This window comes from Rhineura floridana, chromosome 3 (genome assembly GCF_030035675.1).
Source record: "Rhineura floridana isolate rRhiFlo1 chromosome 3, rRhiFlo1.hap2, whole genome shotgun sequence".
Taxonomy (NCBI): Eukaryota; Metazoa; Chordata; class Lepidosauria; order Squamata; family Rhineuridae; genus Rhineura; species Rhineura floridana.
This window is the reverse complement of record NC_084482.1, coordinates 44,561,405-44,580,256: the sequence shown is the minus strand read 5'-3', so window position 1 is coordinate 44,580,256 and position 18,852 is coordinate 44,561,405. Positions and strand designations below refer to the sequence as shown.

The window sequence follows — 18,852 nt, the reverse complement described above, 5'->3', positions numbered from 1 at the left end:
GAATTAAAAGACTTCCATCTCCAAACGGCTGTTCAAAAATTCAATTTTGTTCTGAGTTTACACAATTGGTCAATCATGCCAGAAGAGAAACTTTAGAACAAATTATTTAGAATTATAAGGGAAAACCAGCATAGTTATGAACCTGCTTAAGCGGGGGGACTTGGTAAGCCTTAATTAAATGCAGACAACATCATTACGGACATACTGCCTTTAAACCAAGAGAAAGGAGTTTGCTCTAGGGATGGATCATGCAGCCCACTCTCAATCTCTTCACTGTGGCTGAGGGATTGGCCCATTAAGGCCCTCTTCTCACTGAGGTTGTAAAACTGTGTCTGGGCTGCATTACATGACTGCAGGTGGGGGCTCACATAATCAAGTGCTTCTCCATACATAACCTTACCCTACATATAGAAAACTAGCATTCAAGGAGAGGGAGTTCTAGCCGAGTCTTCTCTCAGACATGCTAGGTTTCTATGTGATGGGCCTGTATTTTATTATTTATTTTTATACATAAAAGTATTTATATGACACCCTCTTGCAAAACATCAGCAACATTTAAAGGCAATAGAAAAAATCATAAAATGACTGGCTACCCTTCCAAAACAGTCTTCAAGAGACGCTTCAACATCAAAAGTGAGGATGCCTGACGAGTCTCTGCTGGAAGAATGTTCCACAGCATGGGACTGTCAACACTATTGTATCGCCAATGCACTACATGAATTGGTACAGAGAAGCATCCAGTCATGTGAGCTGCCACTTACACTCTCAAGTAGAACAGCCCAATCTTGGGTGAGAATCAGGCTATATCTGCAGCTGCCCTTTATATTCCATCAGAAGAAAAAGAAGCATGGAAATCTCACCACGAAAGTTGGGATGATAAGGGCCATTGTGTCCTAAATGCCATTTCCCTGCAAGGAAGCAATTGTCAGAAGAACAACATTAGCATATGCGACACATATATACTAGTGAGAAAGGCTGTTTTGCACTCAAGCAAAAAACAAAAAAAGATTGCTATCTTTAACAAAATAATGAGGTTTACAAAAAGAGAGTTAAGGACAAATAGTGCATAAATATAAGAATTTAATATGTTGAACAGTAAAAACAAATTTTAAATACTTTTTCTAAAAGGCACCTATCTCTCCAGTTTAAAAAACAAATAGATATTAGGAAGATGCTCCTTTAGTATTATGTTTGTTTGTTTATTAAATGTATATAGCCAAAGGCTGTTACAAAAGCAAGACATAAAACATAACTATACACAAGACTAAAATAAAACAAGCAATAATTTGCTAATAAATTCAATTACAGCTATTAGCACATTTGACTCTAAGTTTCTTTGCTGCCAAGGCAAACTTGGCTGTAGATAACACAATGTGGGGTTGTACAGAAGATAATAAAAGGATCACTTTTTGGGAACTATTAAGGTCTTTCCTCGTGGCAATCAATGGATTTAAAAAATTTTCACGTGGGAGAGAGAACATTGGGCATACAAGCATATAATGTACCAAATCCAGCTATGCATAAACGGTCACCAATAGGAATTCCAAGGTATCTGCCCTGTAAATATGCTGAAGGCATTACCTGGAATCTCAGCTCAGTGTATGCTTTGCGCAGGGGGGCCAACGTTAGTATATCAAAATAATTAAGGGCTGTACCATTTGGCATAATATGAGGAAACCAATGGGAAAAGGATGAGGTGGCGATCGCTGCTCTATCCACTTGTAGGCCATGTTCGAACATGAAATTACATAGCGCGTCTGGGTTAAAATTTGTAAGAAGGGTGGGCGTCAAAAGATATTGGAAACCAAGGGCAAAAAAGTTAGAGGCCCAGCCCCCATTTTCCATTTGGTCCTCCCAGCATAGTTTTACCAGGGAGGATGAGTCGAGGAGCGAAAGTTTTTTCCAATAGCGTAGAAATGATAAATCAAGTCTAACCATTAAGGAAGGGGCATTTAATTCCAGTCTCACATGAGCGGCTGGGGTACTTTTTGGGAGGCCCAAGATTTCTTTAGTATTATGGCTAAACACGTTTTGACAACTTGCCTTCCTCAGCGGCCAGCAACACTCATGTGAACAAGCAGTTAAGCAAAGTTTTTAAGAAGACAAAGGCAATCAACTAAATAATGGTGCTAACACAATGGGACTTCCCCCCCCAACCCTAGTGTGCACCTCACAGTGTTCCCAAATCTGCTGCAGAGGGTTGCAGGAAAACCCAGAAAAGATTAAGGGGACATGTGGGGGAAGGAGGGGGAGAAGTCCTGTTCTCTAGTGCAAATCCTTGAGCTAGCACTGTCATTTATTTATACACATATACATACACACATACATACCTATGGGGGGGGGAAATGTTTCCAAAATATACTACCCTTGCCCTCACCCCCGCCAAACCTGCCACCTGAAGCAGCTTCTTCGGCCCACTTCACAAGCAGTCCAAGGCTGTTTGCTGCTATTCCTATTACCACTACTATTTAACAACAAAAAACACAATTTAATAAAATATAAATTAAAAAAAAATCTTACACATCATAACACTAAGCATGGGCTAAGCACTGTTCCCATATGTAGCTTTTTCATCTGACCAACTCAAAAGGCTATGTATAGACCTACACATAATGTATCACAAAGAATATGCAAGGCTACAGAAAACCATCCATGCAGATTTGCTCTTCAGCATTAAAAAACCTAGAGTCATACTTTCAAAATTGCAATTCCTTTATCCAGTTTCATCAATGAAGCTGGTGTTTGCTGCAAAGGGTATTTTATTGTCTTGGCAAACCTTCCAAAACCTTGATGGTATTCTGACCCTCCATACACACAAACACACACAAAATATATTTCAATGACTCACTGCCATGGTGAGCAACTTCAAGAAAACACAAACCTAAAAATAGAACCAGGTTAATTTTCTCTCTGAGGTGGGTTAAATTACCTATCACGGCAGTGAGGTAGCCAGCTTCCTTCAGAACATCTGCTAAGGTTGTCTCATTTAATGGGAGGCCAGCCACTGAGGTCACAGCAAAATTGTGGGTCACTCCATTGCGAAGGCCAAGGCGCCCTGTAAGCAGAGAGGCCCGTGATGGGGAGCAGGTAGAGGCAGCAGAATGAAAATCTACAAACCTAGACAGGGCAAAAAAAGAGAAGGTCCAGCCATTATTTAATATTTAATGTTCTTCCTTTTTCTTGAAAGAATGTGCTCTAATCAAGTAAAAGCTTGCTGCAGGTTTTTTATTTATTTATTTTAAATTTATATCCTACCCTTCCTCCGAAAGGGAGCTCAGGGCAGCAAACAAGTGATAAAACACTAAAACTCTTTTTTTAAAAATTCTTAAAAACAAAACATCTTAAAAACAATTCCAATACAGATGCAGACTGGGATAAGGTATCTACATAAAAATCTTGTTGGAAGAGGAAGATCTTCAGTAGGTACCAAAAAAGCACAGAGACAGTGTCTGTCTAATATTTAAGGGGAGTGAATTTCAAAGGGTAGATGCCAGAACACTAAAGGTCCTATTCCTATGTTGTGTCCTCACCTGCAGAGCATAGTGATCGACTGGATATATAAGGTGTGAGACAATCTTTCAGGTATCCTGGTCCCAAGCTGTATAGGGCTTTATTGAACTTAGCCTGGTAATTGGCAGCCAGTGCGATTCTTTCAGCAGCGGTATCCTGCTGCTGAAAGTGGTATCCTGTTCAGCATGTTAATGCTATCCTGCCCACTGAGCAGTCACACCGCTAAATTTTGCATCAGCTGCAGCTTCCAGACCAACCTGAAGGGCAGCCCCACATACAGCGCATCACAGTAATCCAGCCGGAGATTATAGTCAGGCTATCCCAGTCCAGAAATGGTTGCAGCTGTAAAAGGCACTCCTAGCCACTGAGGTTACTTGGGCCTCTAGTGACTAACACAGATTCAGGAGCACCCTAAACTATAAATCTGCTTTCAGAGGGAATACGACCCCATCCAAAGCAGGCAATTGGCCAATTATCAGGACTCGGTAACCACCTATCCACAGTGCCTCTGTCCTGCTAGGATTCAAAGTCAGACAGCCCACCACTGAGTCCAGACGCTGGTCCAGGCTTGCACGGCCTTTTCCTGATTCAGATGTTACCAACACCTGGGTGTCATCAGCATACTTATGACATCTTGCCCTAAACCTCCTAATGACTGCTCCCAACAGCTTCATATAGATGTTAAACAGCATTGGGAACAAAATGGTACCCTGTGGCATCCCATAGCATAACTGCCAGGGGGCCAAAAGACAATCATCCAATACTATTCTCTAAAGCCGACCCCAGAGATAGGATCGGAACCACTGTGAAACAGTGCCGCCAATACCCATCTCATCAAGTCAGCTCAATAGGATTACAAGGTCAAAGGTATCAAAAGCCACTGAGAGATCAAGCAAGAATAGGATCACACTCCCTCTGTCCTTCTCTCAATAAAGGTCATGCATCAGGGCCACCAAGATCGATTCAGTCCAGGCCTGAATCCAGATTGAAATGGGTTCAGATAATCTGTTTAATCCAGGAGTACTTGCAATTGTTGCGTCACAACCCTCTTGATCACCTTTCCTAAAAAGAGAGTAATTGTGACAGGGCAGTAGTTCTCACATACTAATGGGTCCAGGGTGGGCTTTTTGAGGAGCAGTTGTATCACTGCCTCTTTCAGGGCAGCTGGGATCACTCCCTTCCACAAAGATGTGTTGACCACACCCTGGATCCACTCAGTCATACTGTTCTGGCTACCTCCCCTGCGGAATCAGACTTGGGATCACTGAGTTGATTATTGACAAGGACTTTAATCCAAAACTTAATACACAATTGGTACATAGATCAGACTACAGATCGCACAGGTCTCTACAAGGCATTGCTAGACATGGCTACTCAAGCAAAGATGTTGTCACAACATTATGAAGGGGCGGGGCTGGCATACTACTTGCTGGTTTCCCGGATCAGGACTGGGCAAGCAAGCAGGCACTCCTATGAGTAGGCAGATGAGTGAGCTTGGTCTGCTTGTGCCTGCACAGGTAACAGTATATCCTTGCCAACAGAGGCACCTTGGCCAGTTCATTCCTGGGCTACGCTTCTGACTGCTCCTTCTGCCTAGAAGGCATGTTAATTACAGGAGGTGGAGCAGGGGTGGGATCAGGAGGCTGTAGATCTTCTGGTGGTAAAGGGGACAGACTGCTCTTAATTCTGCCTCATCTGTGGCTATCAGCACCTCAGGAGAGGGCCTGCCAGCCAGCAGATCATTGAGCTCCTCCCCAACTTCACCACCCCCCCTGTTCAAACCGCTGGGCCTCTCCCTTGAATCCCAGTCCTCCCCTTCTTCAGAGCAGCTCTGCCAAGAGTTCTCCATAGGGCTCATGACACATATCCCATCAGCAAGGTTTAATAAGCCAAGAGGTGCAAGGGTCAGAAGACATGTTGCTGGATGCATCATCACAAGCACCATGCCCACATCATCAGGCCACATCAAGTGAAACTAATCCCAAGAGGCTGCAGCAGACATTGCACTGGGCATCTCACTGGGGACTACAGTAGATGTGGATGGGGCATCAAGATTGCTTAGGCAAGCAACTTTACCCTCAAGGTGGGGCTCTGAAGGGTCCACATTTCCTGGAGGAGATGTTAACAGACCTAGGACAATACATAAAAGCTCCACAGGATGGCTACTTGAGAATGCAATGGAGGCAGAGAAGTAGGCTTTCTTCACCATCCTCACCACCACACAGTACGCATGGTTAAGACCATAAGAAGAGCCTGCTGGATCAGGCCAGTGGCCCATCTAGTCCAGCATCCTGTTCTCACAGTGGCCAACCAGGTGCCTGGGGGAAGCACCTGGTTATGTTATTTCACTCATGCCTGGTTGGTCTTGTGGCACTTGTGCTCTAGCTGTCATCTGGCCTTAATACACAGGTGAACCAAGGTGCAAAACAAGCTCCATGATGCCAGAGACAGCACTCTGGGGCAACCGTGTCAAGAGCGTGATGTGTTCTGTTGTTCCACAGCCTGACAAAAGCTTCAATGGGGCCACCTGCTCTATCTACTGGACATCCCCACCCCAGGTATTCAGGAATCTATTGGATTCCTTTAGTCTCCAGGGACAGACCATCTTAAAGGCAGCCTTAAAAACACAGCCGTCCTAATCACTTCCTTTCCCCCCCTCTTGATAAGAAACTTTGAACGCTGAGATCAATTTGTGACTCAGCAAATTCTAGTTAGTGTTGGCACTTTTCTCTGGTAGAAGCAGTGCTGTCTCTGGCTGCCCCAGATAGAGGTTCAGGTCCCTTCCCCACTTACTACTCCATCTCTATTGCTGTGAGGTGAGTTATTTATCCCCACAGCCATGCTCCACCAACAGCCTTGCCTCTGTTATGTTCTGGGGAAAACAAAGCCCTTTATGATCCCCTAGAAACAAAACGTGCTTCAATGGTATGAAGCAACTACATCCAAGATAGACAGCACAGGATAAGAATGAAATAGTAAGCAAAGAGAAGTCCCAATCACTGTTGCTATCTCAGCTCTCCAACTTAAAATTTGTCTGGACAGTTTTACAAGCTACTGCTGACGTCTTTTGAGGAACTTTTTATGAGCTTTGTCCATCCTATGACACAACTGTTGATTAGTAGGGAGAATCTTTGTATTAAAATGTTTCATAGTCCCTGCGGTTATAGAGGAATGCTTGAAAAAGTGAGAAGAAAAACTGGAAATGGAAAGTGGGTTTCTCTGGATGTAAAAATGCCTCTCATGATTAGCATTAACATTAAATTTTATTAAGCAGGCAAGCTTTGACAACTAAAGCTTTTTGGCAGGGAGGGGAGAAATGAATACAACCTTGAAAGTCATCCTTTACATGGATGGACTGAAAAATTATAATGGATAAGTTATCTGACCCCACAAAAATGGACAGAAATGTTAATGTTATTTGCTTCAGCCTCGCTCACCAGCTGACCCTTTGGAACAAGTTACAGTCATGTTCTTAAGGATCTTTCTGCAACCCACTAGAAAAGTTGTGTATCTGTGTTTTAAGCAAATGATGGTGATCTCAAGATTTTTTAGAAGATGAACTGAAAAACTTTTACCTGTTGCAGGAGAAAGAAAAAGAAAAATGTTCTTATTTGTCATGTATCACAAATTTACGGCATGTCATACCATAGATGTTTATATTTGTTATTTTTGTTAATACCGAAAAAGCAAAATAACAGAGTTAAAAATAAAGATTTTTAGATAAGCCATGCAGAAGCATCTGGGGGGGTTTCATTATGTTCATCAAAAGCAGCATTGTCCTGTTTGTCTGTCTGGATGCAATCTACTTTTCATCAGTATATTTTATGTCCTATCTGAATTGTATTTTAATTATAAATAATTTGGTTGGGGTAGTTCTTTGTTGTGGTCCCAGTCGTTTTTAGGAGACAGGTTCCATATGGTGTGGGAAGACATGTTCCTCCTTGCCATGGGAGTTATCAAACTGAGTTCCTCAAAGGTCGGTTTTGCCTCTTACTAGGAGTCCTTCCACCTGGCTGCAGCTTATAGGAAAGGTGGGACAGTATGGCCCACTCCATCAGTATTACTATTTGACTCCTCCACTTTCAAAAATGGCACTTCAGTGGTCATTCTGCCTTATACAACTGGAAGGTTTTAGTACCCAAATTGACTTGTTTTCCTCCTCCCTCATCATACTTTTTTCTTTTTCTGTCATATCTTTTAAATTGTACATTTGAGGGCAGGGTCTGTGTTATTTTTTAATCTTTGAGCGGTACCCAGCAAAGTTTAGACACTTTTTATAAACAACACAAATAATAGTAGATTCTAGGCATTGGTTTGATCCTTACCTCATTCCTTCCATCGCCATCTTATCCAAGTTAGGAGTGTCTTTTCTCAGGGCCCAGTTGGCCCCAAGATCACCCCATCCAATATCATCTGCTAAAATTATTATGAAATTGGGTTTTTTGCAGCCTGATATTTTCCCACTGAAAGAGAGGCTTGGATGTTGATAGTAGAAGAGCCCAATGAAGCAGCTGGTCAGCACCAAGAGCAGTCCTTTAAGAAGCAGAATCTCCATTATATCAAGAATGTACCACTAGGAGATCTCATGAATATCAGCAGTTAGCTAAAAACATGCTCATGTTATAAAACTCCCTTTCTGTTGCTTTCTTCAGAAGCAATGTAAGAATTTCATATCATCAGGAACATCTGCACAGTTCTGCAGAAAAGCAAATTTAGAAACAAAGATCAGAAAACTCCAGAGGCAGGAGTGGAAGGTAGGACATTTATACAGAGTGGGCTGCAGTCTATACCAGACCTCTAAGTGATGGCCTGAACTGATAATATCAGTCTGTGCTCATGGGGGAAACCTTCCAGCATCGAGGGAAAATTGCTGGAACCCACAAGATTTCCCCCCCAAAATCCAGGGAATTCCACCACTATATCAACAGGAGATAGAATCACAAATGCACCGACTCTAGTTTTCATTCAATTCTGCAGCAACCCTACTTTAGCCATCTTTGCAACATGGAGATCAGTGTGCAGACTCTTTGGACACTGAGGTCCAACACCAGCAAAAGTTAGTCATACTTAAGCCATATTGCAATCAGTGGGTAGGTTGGTCACAACTAACAAGTTGACTCCGATGAATGTTTACTTGAAGGTAAGTCCCACTGAGTTCAATGGGACATACTTTCAAGGAAGTGTATTTAGGATAGCATTCTTACAATCCCAGGATTCCACAGGACTAAAGTACAACTGTCCTTAGAATGGGACCAGCTGTCAAACCACTATCCATCTACGGTTTCATTCTGAGTGATGGCCTCAGCAGTGCAGGAATTAAAATTTATGTGAGGTGAGACACTGCAAGGTGAGGCATCATTGGCATCCTGGAAGAGCTCAGGCTAGAAACTCCATGAGAGCAGATTTTGTTTCAGGGGCATCCATCCTCACACTGAGCCTTAAATGGGAGTTGCATCTCTATCTGAATAGCTAGCTCCACCTTCCGTGCGCAAAGCCCAATTATTTAAAGGAGCCCAGCTTGCTTTATCAGTCATCAATTCTGAAGGAATGGGGGAGATTCCGCAAGGGCTTCTGAACTAGTCCTTAGAGTCAGAGGAATGCTACGTGACCTCCTGGGAGAGATACTGACACAATGGGGTCCTTTTGCACAAGAACTTCTAGTTTAGTACAACATTTGGGGCTGGCCCTGAGAGCTATTGTCTGTCCCACTCCGAATCCACAGTCTCATCCCCCCAAAAGGGGGAGTCTGACCCAGGATCATAACATCTCTATTTTTTCAGCAAAATGTACCATAAAAAAGGATCTGCTGGCATTTTCATTGCAGTTCCCATTTCTTAATTGATATTTATCAATCAAAAATTAATATGCAAAAATAGGGATTAAGAGGTTTCTTTCTCCCAAGTTTTTCTGCAGCTTCTGCATCAATATTGCTCTCCAAAACTGTCAGAATGATGACCCTGATATCATTTAAGACATAGTATTTACTTTTAAATTCACATATTCTCACCTTGGCATTTTAAAATGATGTCAGTTTTTCTTCTTTTGGTACATCCACTTGCACTGCATTACCTCTGGATTTTGTTTGGGGAGGGGAAAACTTTGACATTCTCAGTATTCCTGTGCCAGGAGACAAAATAAATAAAAATAAATAATAATGGCGGGGGAAGGAACATACATTACACTTTGACCAAACTTGAAACTGCAGTTTTAAATGCCCAGGTGAATTTCTTTTGTGTGTGCTTTCACAAATATGTACAACAACATTAAAAGAAGATAACACACGTGCACTCACAAACACAACAAGAGCAGCAGCATCTGCTTTTCCTAATCACTACCACATAGAAATTCTAAATCTATAAAGAGTCATGCCTGAACTCTCCTCTATACTTATTAGGATTTGAAGGTTATTAGAAAAACAATTTTGTCTAGATCTGCAACATGATCAAGATAGGACATGCAAAGAACAGGTCATGAAGGAGTCACATGGTAAGCATAAGCATAAGGATTGAAAATTATTAAAAGCACAAGGACTAGTGCACAATTTGCAATTTCAGATTTATAACTATAAACACATACATATCCCATCAGCATTATCGTCATTCATCTGCAACTGAGCTACAGACAAAAATGCAGCTTGCATTCTGCAAGTATAGATACATGTTCCTGGTTGCTTCTAGACCTCCCAGCACCCACCCCATCCAAGTCTGACTCAAAGTCTGTCAGTGGAACTGCCAAAGGCCAACACTCAACCATCTGAGGAATTTGTTTTGGTTTGTTCTAGAGGCTTCTATGAGGTAAGACAATTTATGAGATAAACTATTGTGCGGTGTCCTTTCCAGTTATCTAGAGAAATAAAAAATACCTTCAGTTTGTCCATTTTATGAAATAAAGTATTATGAGCCTTCATTTATCTAGCTCAGGGGTAGGGAACTTGTGGTTCTCCAGATGTTGTTGGATTATAACTCCCATCATCCTTATCTCTGACCACACTGGCTGGGACTGATAAAGCATGGGTCCCATCCACACCATACATTTAAAGCACACAGCTTCCCCCAAAGAATCCTGGGAACTTACAGAACTACAGTTCTGACCATGCTTAACAAAATTTCCCAAGATACTTTGAGAGAAGTCATATGCTTTAAATGTATGGTGTGGATGTGGCCACAAACATTTGTAGAGCAGCAGTTTCCTCACCCTTGATCTACATAATGTGATAATATGAATTATTTTGAAGTATGCTTTGAATCCTCTTGTGAGGCTCAGAGCTATAAAAATGGTCCATTTTCATATTTTCAACCAATCAGATGTCTTGGACTATATATGAATCAAATTTTAGGTTTCTAGCTCGTGTGGACATTTTACAAAGTAACAAATACTGGAGATGTGGCAGATTGCAAGCAATTCTAGTCCACATTGTTCTGGAATTGCTTTGTTACCAAGCTTTTTTTTTTTTAAAGATGTCATTGAGAGAATCAATTTCGTCTTATGTTTGAAACTAAGTTATTGATCATCTTATTCTGCAACACATGCCTACAATTTGGGCACATTCCCAAGAGTACTATCATTAGAACGAAAGCAAATTGTATTACAGTACTGGAATTATAGCCACCCACATTAATATTAAGTGATTTTGAAATACTTTTACATTTTAAAAAATGAAAATGGGATAGGAGACCTTCCAGACTTGTTCATCAAACAACAAACCATGTGTCACAGGAGAAACAATCCAGAGAAATTCAATGCAGATTGACAGCCATTTCAAGAAATGTTCTCTCACTGAATGTTAATTCTACTGTCTAATAATTGCCTTAATGAAAAGAGTCTCCCCCTCCTTTCATTTGTTTGTTGTTTTAACTCCTCATTAGTTAAACTGTTTAAATCAATTACAATTCATTAGGTGGAGGGGTTTACTGGGTCAGAGATTGAGAGGGATGAACAAAGGTTTTCCTAACTGAGGAACTACCAGATTTGCTGTCTTTTTAAATACTACGGTATTACTCACATTTTCGTTAGGCTCTTATGAATAATCAATAGAGTGTTAATAGCAGCTTATGGAAGAACAAAACCAGCAATTCTGATACCCTTGTAATTAAGTCCCTGCCACAGCATATAAAGTACATACCTGGGGGAAATGTCTCTTTTTATGCCAAATACTTATAAAAGTGATTCCCAAATAATGGCTCACAGAGAATGCAAAGGTTACTGGACTGCCACCAATAAATGATGCAAAGTACCTGCCCCTGCAGGAAACTTCCCATGATCACTTCAAGAAGCCAGGTGTAAGGGCTGTACAATTCTTGCACTTCCTGCCTCAGTGCAATATGGACTGAAATAGCATCCTGCAGATCTAAAACAGCACCACCAGTCCCCACAGTTAGAACTATCAAGAAGTGTGTTCTATTCATTTCAGCTTCTATCACAAAAGGGTTCTTCACAACTCCACAGCTTGCCACCCTATCAAAACACTTGCAGAGTAAATGGTATCCACTAGATGCAAATTATATTTTTATTTGAGTTCAGCAGATCAACCAGTTTTATAACTATCACACACACATACACACCCCACTAACCTGATGGCTAAGAAATCAGAGCTCAACTTTTACATGATGCTAACAAGCTGATCTACTGAGAACTGGCCAAAACTGACTTAATTGCCAGGGCTGAAAGCTACTTGTACACAACCATCAGCACCGGCCTAATCTGCAAGGACAAAAATAATGTTATCAAAGGATGGCACTTGAAAGGAGGAAGAACCAGCTTGAATATCAAAGACTGGGAGACACTGTGAGTATAAGCAGTTAGAGGTGGGTGGAATGGGCTAGCTGAGTCCAGCTACAACCAGTATTATGACAGATGTTTCCAGTTGTGTATCAGTGACCTTGGGGAAAGAATGCACAGCTGAAGATACAAAATTGGTAGGTCAGACAACACAACAAAGGGGTGGGGAGAGAAAAAGAGTGACCTAGTTAAATGAGGGGCATGAGTAAATACTTGAATAAACAAAACAGAGCCCTGAGATAGCAAGGGGGGGGGAAAGAGAGAAAGCCCAAGGAACACACACTATAGGCCAAGAATTCAGAAGCAGACTGTTCTCAAACCTCCAATCAAGTTCACTGTCAACGACTAAATTTAATGAATGAAAGTGTGTTAACCATTGGGGAGAACAGCTGTGCTACATTAATAACACTAAAAGCATCATACATGGGATTCCGATTCAATACTTTCATACTACACTAGAAGGCAAGAAGTTCATGGGGACGGTTGTGGATCCTTAAAACATGGTAAGTGGTGCCATTTGCCTCCCACCTCTACTCTTATTTTGCTTTCATGAAACTCACATTGGTGGAAATGGAAGGAGGAGGCGGCAAACACCAATACAAGAAAGTTCATACACAAAAGGAAAAAGGAAAGCAAGATAAAGAAGGCACCTCTCGCTTTTCAATCCAGGCACTTTAAGCATTTATTTCTGAAATATGAAGCAGGCCCTACAAATGACCATGTTTCCAGGGCAGGCGCCAGGTAAGACTGGGCCCTTGGGCACCAGTGTGCTCCAGGCTGTAACGCTGTAGCCCAACACTCCCCCATAGAGGTGACATGGGGATAATAAGCCCACCCATGAGTCCCACCTACCTTTTGCATTGTGTGAATGACGGGCACACATAGCGCGCATGCCTGGCATCAACCAAGATGGTGAAGGCATCAGACTCTTAGGGAAGCCCCTGCCGCCATCTTGAGTAATGGCAGGTGTGCATGCACAGCATTCACACTGATGGGAACGGCAGGAAGGGCGGGTGTGCAGGCTTATTTAAGCCCATGTTGTCTGTATTGGGGGGTGCCTGGGAGCTCCCTCTCCGTGATCCACGACAGAGTGAGGTTGCAGGACCCGACACTGCCATAGATCACAGAACGGGAGTGCCACCTTCCCACCCTAAGGAGGGGCCCTTCAGAGGCACTTGTTACCAAATTCTTCCAAGCTATACAGGAAGTGGATTCGACTGTGAAAGACCAACCCAAATTGTGTTTGCATTTTGACAACTTTGTAGGGCAGTACAATATCTCAGAGAGGAGGTCAGGTCTCCTGCTCCCCTGGTGCATTCACTATAGCTGCCCAATTTCCCTGATTTTTAAAGTTTGGTAGAAATATCTGTGGGCTATAGGTACTTTCTTAAACTGCAAGGTTTTTTTGCCTATTAGTGAATTTCCCTGCTTTTTAATCCCGGAGGTAAGAAATGGGATCCTGTGCAAGTTTGCTGAGAATGGATTGATCATTTGCATGCTTATTGAGTTCAGTGGGATTTACACATACACACCTGGCAATCATGCTTAGGATAGGTGAAACTGACCACAGGGGATGGGGAAGGGAGGAGGGTGAGGAGGGAAGGGTGGAAAGGCAGAGGGGAGGACTGGGATGGGAGCAGGCAGGAGGGGGAGGGGAGAAGAAGGACAGATGTGGTCATTTGCATGTTTGAGTTCAGTGGGATTTACTCCCATGCAATCATGCTTAGGATAGGTAAAACTGACCAGGGGGAAGGGACGGAGGGCTGGAGTGGGCAGGGGAGGCGGAAGAAGGAAGAGGGGAGGGGAGGAGAAAGGGGGAGGAAAGGGTAAGGAGGAAAAAGGCAGGTCTGATCATTTGTACGATTACTGAGTTGAATCAGATTTACTCCTATGCAATCATGAGTAGGATAGGTAAAACTGACCAGGCTGGGCCTGGCAACCAAAACAACTTCTGTATCTTTCAAAGTTGAGCTGGGGGAAGGGAAAATTCTACCTTGTGGTTTTCCCATTACAATGTTGCAAGAACACCTGCACTTGGCTGACTTTCTCTTCTCCTAAAGCAGCGGTAATGCAGCCAAAGCTCTGCTCACGGCCGGAGTTTGATTCCAACGAAAGGAGGAAGTCAAATCTCCGGTAAAAGGGGTCGAGGTCCACTCAGCCTTCCATCCATCCGTGGTCGGTAAAATGAGTACCCGGCATATGCTGGGGGGTAAAGAAAGGCCAGGGACGGAACTGGCAATCCCACCCCATATATATGGTCTGCCTAGTAAACGTCGCAAGACATCACCCTAAGAGTCAGAAACGACTCGCACTACAAGTGCGGGGACACCTTTACCTTTAAAGATACAGGATCAGTCTCAAGCCCTGAACCTGGCAACCCTACCTCCCACCCAAATTTAAAACAAAGCTGTCCCTGGCCACATCCACACCAGGCCTCTATTACACTTTGGACAATCATTATTTATTTATCTATTTATTTAGTGTATTTATATACCGCCTCATAGCCAAAGCTCTCGGGGCAGTTTACAATAACTAAAAACATTAAAAACAAATATACAAATTTAAAAACACATCTTTTAAAAACAATTTAAAACAATTTATCATGGCTTCTCTCAAAGCCATGGCTCAAAACCAATCATGGCTTCTCTCAAAGAATCCTGGAAAGTGTAGTTAGTGAAGGGTGCTGAGAGTTGCTAGGAAACGCCCTGTTTCTCTCACAGACCTTCAATCAGAGTGGCTGACTGTTAACCATTCTCTCCGGGGAATAGGAGTCTCCTCTCAGCACCCTTCACAAACTACACTTCCCAGGATTCTTTGACGGAAGCCATGACTGTCTCAAGTGAAATCAAGTCTGGTGTGGGTGTGGCCCTCTGATTAGCCAAGCCCAACAGCTGTGAGGCTTTTAGAACACTGACAGTTGGTCCTTACTGAGCATGCCCAGTGTTATAATAGGCTTCCAGCCAAAATTTCTTAAATTAATTAAAAATCAACCAGGCATTTTTTTTAATGTTTAAACTGCAGAAGATGAAGGTCAGAGTATGGGGCAAGGTCAGTATTAGGATTACAGGTACTCTGTGAACATGGCTGATTTTTTAATGAATTTCAACAGATTATGAGAACTCTGGCAGAAAAAAGTCCAAAAGGGCTCTGAGTTTTTTTCTCTCTTTTTAGACTTTGAACTTTCGATTCTCTCTGACTGTTTTGTGTATCGCCATGAAAATTGACAGGGTTGTTAAGCAAGCGTTTCTGAGTTCAGAACTATAAGTTTTGTAAGGTTTTGTTTTGAAATGAGCTTATGGGAAGCATCAGAATGGCATGCGGGGGTTATTTTCCATTTAACATTACGGAATGTGAAAAATCCCCCCTGGCTATAGTATACAGCCACTCTTGTGTTCTAAACGGTAGGAAACAGAAGATGTCAGGCAGCTCAGTAGTCAAATGACAGGGTACCTGCACAGCTTCATAAAGAGATTTTCTGGGACCAATACATTACACATGGATTGGCCTCTCCACCCCACTTCCAAAAGAGGACACAACTTTGAATAAAATTTGCATATGCTTTGTGTCATATAAATTTGTATCTTTTCAGGCAGATGGAAGGCTCAAGAATAAATCAATGGCCATACATAAGTAATAAGACGGCTGGGAAACAGAATGTCAACAGGAAAGCTTTCCCCATAATTATATTCCCATACTTAAAAGGTTTAATCTGTTGAATTCCTGCCTGCCACACAGCTGTTAAAGGCACAAGAGCTATGCTCTCTTCCAATGCCAATCCTATATCATGCAAAAAAAACTAAAATTTCGTGAGTTGTAAACCAGATGTTACTGTAGGTCTTTCATTGTTTGATCTTAGGTTGGCAATACTATATCCAGTGTAACACAAGGCGTTGTATTTCAGATAGTGGCAGGGAGAAGGGGTTAAAAATAGATTTAAGATTTACAACAACCAGGTTCAGATGCTTATGCTGGCATAAATTCAAAAGTAAATTGTTAAAAAGCTAGTATGTATTCTGAAAGCATTTGTTATGGATATCTATTTATGATTTGAGCCTCTGACATGAATATTCTCATCTAAGTATTTATTCCAACAGCAACCAGCTAACCACAAAAGCCTCCCTAATTCGCTCCCTCCCCCCAATGAATGGGAAAGCATTGAATCAGCCCCTATACTGCTGCTATAAGCCCATCCCCCTGCATTCCACTAAAAAACCCACCAAGATACTGGAAAAAAACAAGAAAATATATTGCAGATTTGTTGTATACTACTCTTTCTTAGTCCCCCCACTGCATTTGTATTAGTACTGAAATACAAGGCTACTTTGCAGGGCTCACGTAACCTATGTTTTCTCAACCACAATACATCCCTCCCCCAGCAATATAGGTATACTAATGATAGATTTTATTTGCATTTGGATTAGCACAATAATTTTAAAAAATGTTTACATATTTAAAAAAAAACCTTACATTTTTTTACGAAATTAAACCTGAACTAGAAAGAGCATGAAAGATGGAAAACGGCTTCAAAGTGAGCCAGAACGTTCCTCCAAAATGAACCAGGCATACGCACACACACGAAAGAAGACCAAAATACAGCTTCAAAGTTAACCAGGAAGTTACACTGTGGGCAGAAGGGATTACCTGCGTCATTCTGATGCTATTTTGGGGTCTTCCCTGGTGTGTGTGTAAATCTAAATTTATCTATAGCAGGGGTGGGGAACCTCAGGCCCTTGGCCCAGGACACACCCCTCACTGGCCATGTTCTAGTGATTTTTTCTCTAGTGATTTTAGCTTGACTTAAATGTGTCCTCCTTGAACTGTGATCAATACCTCTTGCTTGCCGAGATGGAGAGGTCTCTGGCCACATGCACTTTTACCACACCCACTGTTGCTCAATGCCCTCTGGAAGGTTGCTCATGAGATTTCCCACCCCTTTTTCATAGCATTTGTCAATCATAGCTTGCAACTTCACTCTGGCTAAAAGCAGAGAAGGCTTATATCTCACAAACCAATTGCTTTGAATGGTGTCTGCACAATTTACTGAACAACTCTCCTTCTAATAATATATTTTTCCAAGAACTGAAAACTCAGATGCTGGGCTCCTGTTGGCCTGGGCCTGATATAGCTGAACCCCCTGTACCCACCTCTCGGAGTCCCTGGCTCCATATCCATTTCCTTTGCCCTCATGAAGTTTAATCCTCATCCACTCAATACAGTATACGCTGTCCCTTGAACCAATGAAACAAATCCCAAAAGCCAAATGCTATGATTAGGGCTGGGGAACCTTTCTTTGGTTGAGGGGCACATTCCTTCAGGGGTAATGTGCCAGGTGGTGTATGCTGGTAGTGGGCAGAACATCCTCTTTCCTCCCTCTTTGCCACCCATTTCCCCGCTATTATTTCCCTGTCACCGTCATGAAATTAGGCCAAAGAGCCACTGGTTGTCCACCCTGCTATAGACATAGTCTGCTTCTGAAACATGGAACAAAATGCACAGATTCTGCAGATTGAAGCGCAGATCCTATTTTTGTAAGCTCTTGTACCTGTTTAGAGATGTGGAACTTCTGGAAATTTTGAAGCCATTGGGGGGATGGGACATTTTTTCTGCCTTTTTTGGGGGGGGGACGGAAATTTTGGAAAAAAGGAAAAATATGCAATACTTATTTTTTTAGCACCTTTTACATGTTGAAAGTCACTTTGCTACTTTAGGAACCTAAAATGTGTCATATATAACTTGGTTGCCATTAAATTATCAAGTTTGGCATATTAAAAGTACAGTTTATTCAGACAATAAATACAAATCTAATTCACTCTTTAAAAAATGTTTTTATTACAAATGGACCTACAAACTGCCAAAGAAACCTAGTATCTCTTTTGTTTTGCTGGTTTAGGAGGAGCAGGCAAAAAACAATAAAAACTGGAGAAATATCTATGTTACTGCAAAAAAACAAAGAAATTATGAGTTTTGGAAATTATGTTTTCTCTAGTCCTCCATAGTATTAGGCCACCATAAAGCACTCATTTCCATGAAAAGAGCTGAGAAAAAGAACAGAAAAACTAAGACTCATGAAATTTTATCAGTCTCATTTACTGAGTTATCACTATTAGTGTCTGCTTCTTTGTATTTATCATGGACTCCTAAAAACTGAAGGTTTGCCTAGATTGAAACAAGCTCCTATCCTTTCATACATCACAGTCCAAAACTTTTCAAGTTTTTGGAAAAACAAAAACAGGCTTTGGAAAAAAGTGGAAAAAACAGTTTCACCACAAATTTTCCCAGTTTTTTTCCAGGTCTTCATATCTCTATACTTGTTAAGGTCTTTTATTTATTTATTTTTAAAAACTCATTTGCCTTTAGCATCATTAATTCATTTTTCAAAACAAGGAAACTATGAACTTCTAAAAAGCTAGTGTCATTGTGAAATCAAATATTCCCTTTATATCATTCACTCTTACAACAACCCCTCACTAGTTTTACAGATGGAGAACTAAACCTACAAGTCCACCCAGGAAATTCAGAGCCAAGAAGAGATTTAAAACCATTGTTCTAGAAATGTGACTGGTT

General features: G+C 41.7%; 1 protein-coding gene across 8 annotated transcripts in view; it reads right to left on the bottom strand.

Annotated features, from left to right (window-relative positions):
- Positions 1–18,852, bottom strand: part of ARSG (arylsulfatase G) — a 154,361-nt gene that overhangs the window by 96,847 nt on the left and 38,662 nt on the right. For all 8 annotated transcript variants that reach the window (XM_061615609.1, XM_061615604.1, XM_061615611.1 and 5 more), the window contains 4 exons: positions 9,518–9,627; positions 7,836–8,206; positions 2,930–3,117; positions 861–908 (listed from right to left, as the gene is read on the bottom strand). In XM_061615609.1, coding sequence (XP_061471593.1) covers positions 861–908; positions 2,930–3,117; positions 7,836–8,065 — 466 coding nt within the window. In that variant the 5' untranslated portion in view covers positions 8,066–8,206; positions 9,518–9,627. The remainder of the gene's footprint in view (positions 1–860; positions 909–2,929; positions 3,118–7,835; positions 8,207–9,517; positions 9,628–18,852) is intronic.